At 33.5% G+C, this 1,890-nt stretch overlaps 1 protein-coding gene across 1 annotated transcript in view; it reads right to left on the bottom strand.

Moving 5' to 3' along the window:
- PTPRQ (protein tyrosine phosphatase, receptor type, Q) overlaps positions 1-1,890 on the bottom strand; it is a 303,100-nt gene that overhangs the window by 248,425 nt on the left and 52,785 nt on the right. The window contains exons 13-14 of the mRNA XM_012656309.1: positions 1,486-1,593; positions 1,051-1,332 (exon numbers count right to left, since the gene is read on the bottom strand). Of these exons, the coding sequence (XP_012511763.1) occupies positions 1,051-1,332; positions 1,486-1,593 (390 nt within the window). The remainder of the gene's footprint in view (positions 1-1,050; positions 1,333-1,485; positions 1,594-1,890) is intronic.

Consider the following 1,890-nt stretch of genomic DNA (forward strand, 5'->3'; position numbering starts at 1 on the left):
TAAAATCAATTAAGTTTCACTTGAGGCCTCTATGATATAAAATGCTTCTTTTATAACTCTCTTAATCCTGCAATTTCAACTATTGCCATCTCTATAGGCACTTTTGTGTCATCTCATTTTATTCATTTCTGTAAATAGTCTCAACAAGGTACTATCATTCAAAGGTAAGCTCCTTTACTAGATTTCTAGGTCCTCAAGGTCAGGGACAGAACTTCACATATAATATCTAGCTAAACTATATGAAATTGCTAATATTTGTCCATCTATGACCTATAAAAAATGGCAATTTCATGTGGTTTAATAGTTATTGTTTTAAATGTATGTATAAAACAGTAACTTTACATTTAGTTATGAAAACTCAGCATACATTGTAGAATTGGCCTAACAGTTATGCCTCCAATATATGATTGTAAACATAATATAAACAATAAACTAAGATGATCAAGCAAAATGTCTTGCATTGTACTATTTGCTCTAGCATCACTAAAACTGAAACACAAGTAATTCCTTGCTTACATTATTTTCTTTAGATGGGATATCCCTCCCCACCCACCCAGCAACCTTTATAATATCCTCCTGCCCATTCCATCCTCCTCATTAAGATCCACACCAAATGCTACCCCTCCATAAGGCTTCCCCAGGCATGCCATTTTTGTGCTCCCATGCTGCACCACGATCTATATACTTGCTTCATTAGAGTATAAGAATCTATTCCTGTGAGTAGTCTCTGCTTTTACCTAATTTGAAAGCAAGTAGCTATTCAATCTTAAGTTTACAGGTACATTGAGAGAATCGTTGGTTTCTCAAGGTCTTTCATTTGAAAAACTCACTTAATTTTATCAGGAGTTCCCTTAGATGTAAATCAGAATTTAAAAATTTGCACAGCAAGCATTTTCCCACACTTTTGCCAAAAAAAGAAAATGAATGTCTGGATTATACAAAGCCAAATGATGAAGGTTTTTAGGTTATGTAAAATATAAACAATATGGCAATTGTCAGCTATCTTTACTACATCACTATGTATCATTAAACAAACAAAAAACAACTTACCAGTCTCAGATGTCCTCACAGAGAGTAAAGAAGATAATTGATTGCCATGACCAAATCTAGTATATGACCTTACAGAAATGTTATAGAGGGTGTAAGGTTTTAAATCCTTTAAAATTATGTTTGTTGTTGAGGTGTTCTTTATAAACAAAGTATCTATGTCTTTATATAGCACTTCATAAGCAATAATGATCCCATTGGGTTTTTCGGGTGGTGACCACTTCAACCTTATTTCATTTGAGGTAATGTCAATTACTTCAAGATCTTGAGGTGATGACTCTGGTTCTGGGGAAGAAAATGAAATTTTAAGTACATGTATTTTTTTCATGTTTGTTGCTTCAGACACTAAAAGTGGCCTGAGATAAAGGTGGTAAGCATGTAACAGCATTTTCTTTTTTTTTTTTTTTTTTTAATTACAACCACAACTGATACTCTTACCATCTTCTGGAGTTCTCACAAAGATATCATTTTCTTCAGACAAAGAACTTTCTCCAACATGGGTTGAGGCAGCCACTCTCATTTTGTACTTTGTGTATTTCTTTAACCCTATAAGGACAACGGGCAAATTTTTAAAATTCTTAAAATAACATTCTTGAATTAGTGCCATTTAACATAGTGCTAACGAAAATAATTTATTTGGGGGACTGACTGCTTAAGTCAACTTCCATATAATCTCATTTTGCCCAAATTCCTTGGGATTGAGGGCCTTTCCATGTTGGTGATCTCTGGGTTTTTTCTTGAAATATTAAGGCAATAATCTAAATCTGAAAAAAATAATTTTTGGCACACTGTAAAGGGTATTGTTGACTTGGCACAGATACCATGTCTGCTGAATTATTCCAC

The sequence above is a fragment of the Propithecus coquereli genome, unplaced genomic scaffold (assembly GCF_000956105.1).
Source record: "Propithecus coquereli isolate 6110/MARCELLA unplaced genomic scaffold, Pcoq_1.0 Scaffold50, whole genome shotgun sequence".
NCBI lineage: Eukaryota > Metazoa > Chordata > Mammalia > Primates > Indriidae > Propithecus > Propithecus coquereli.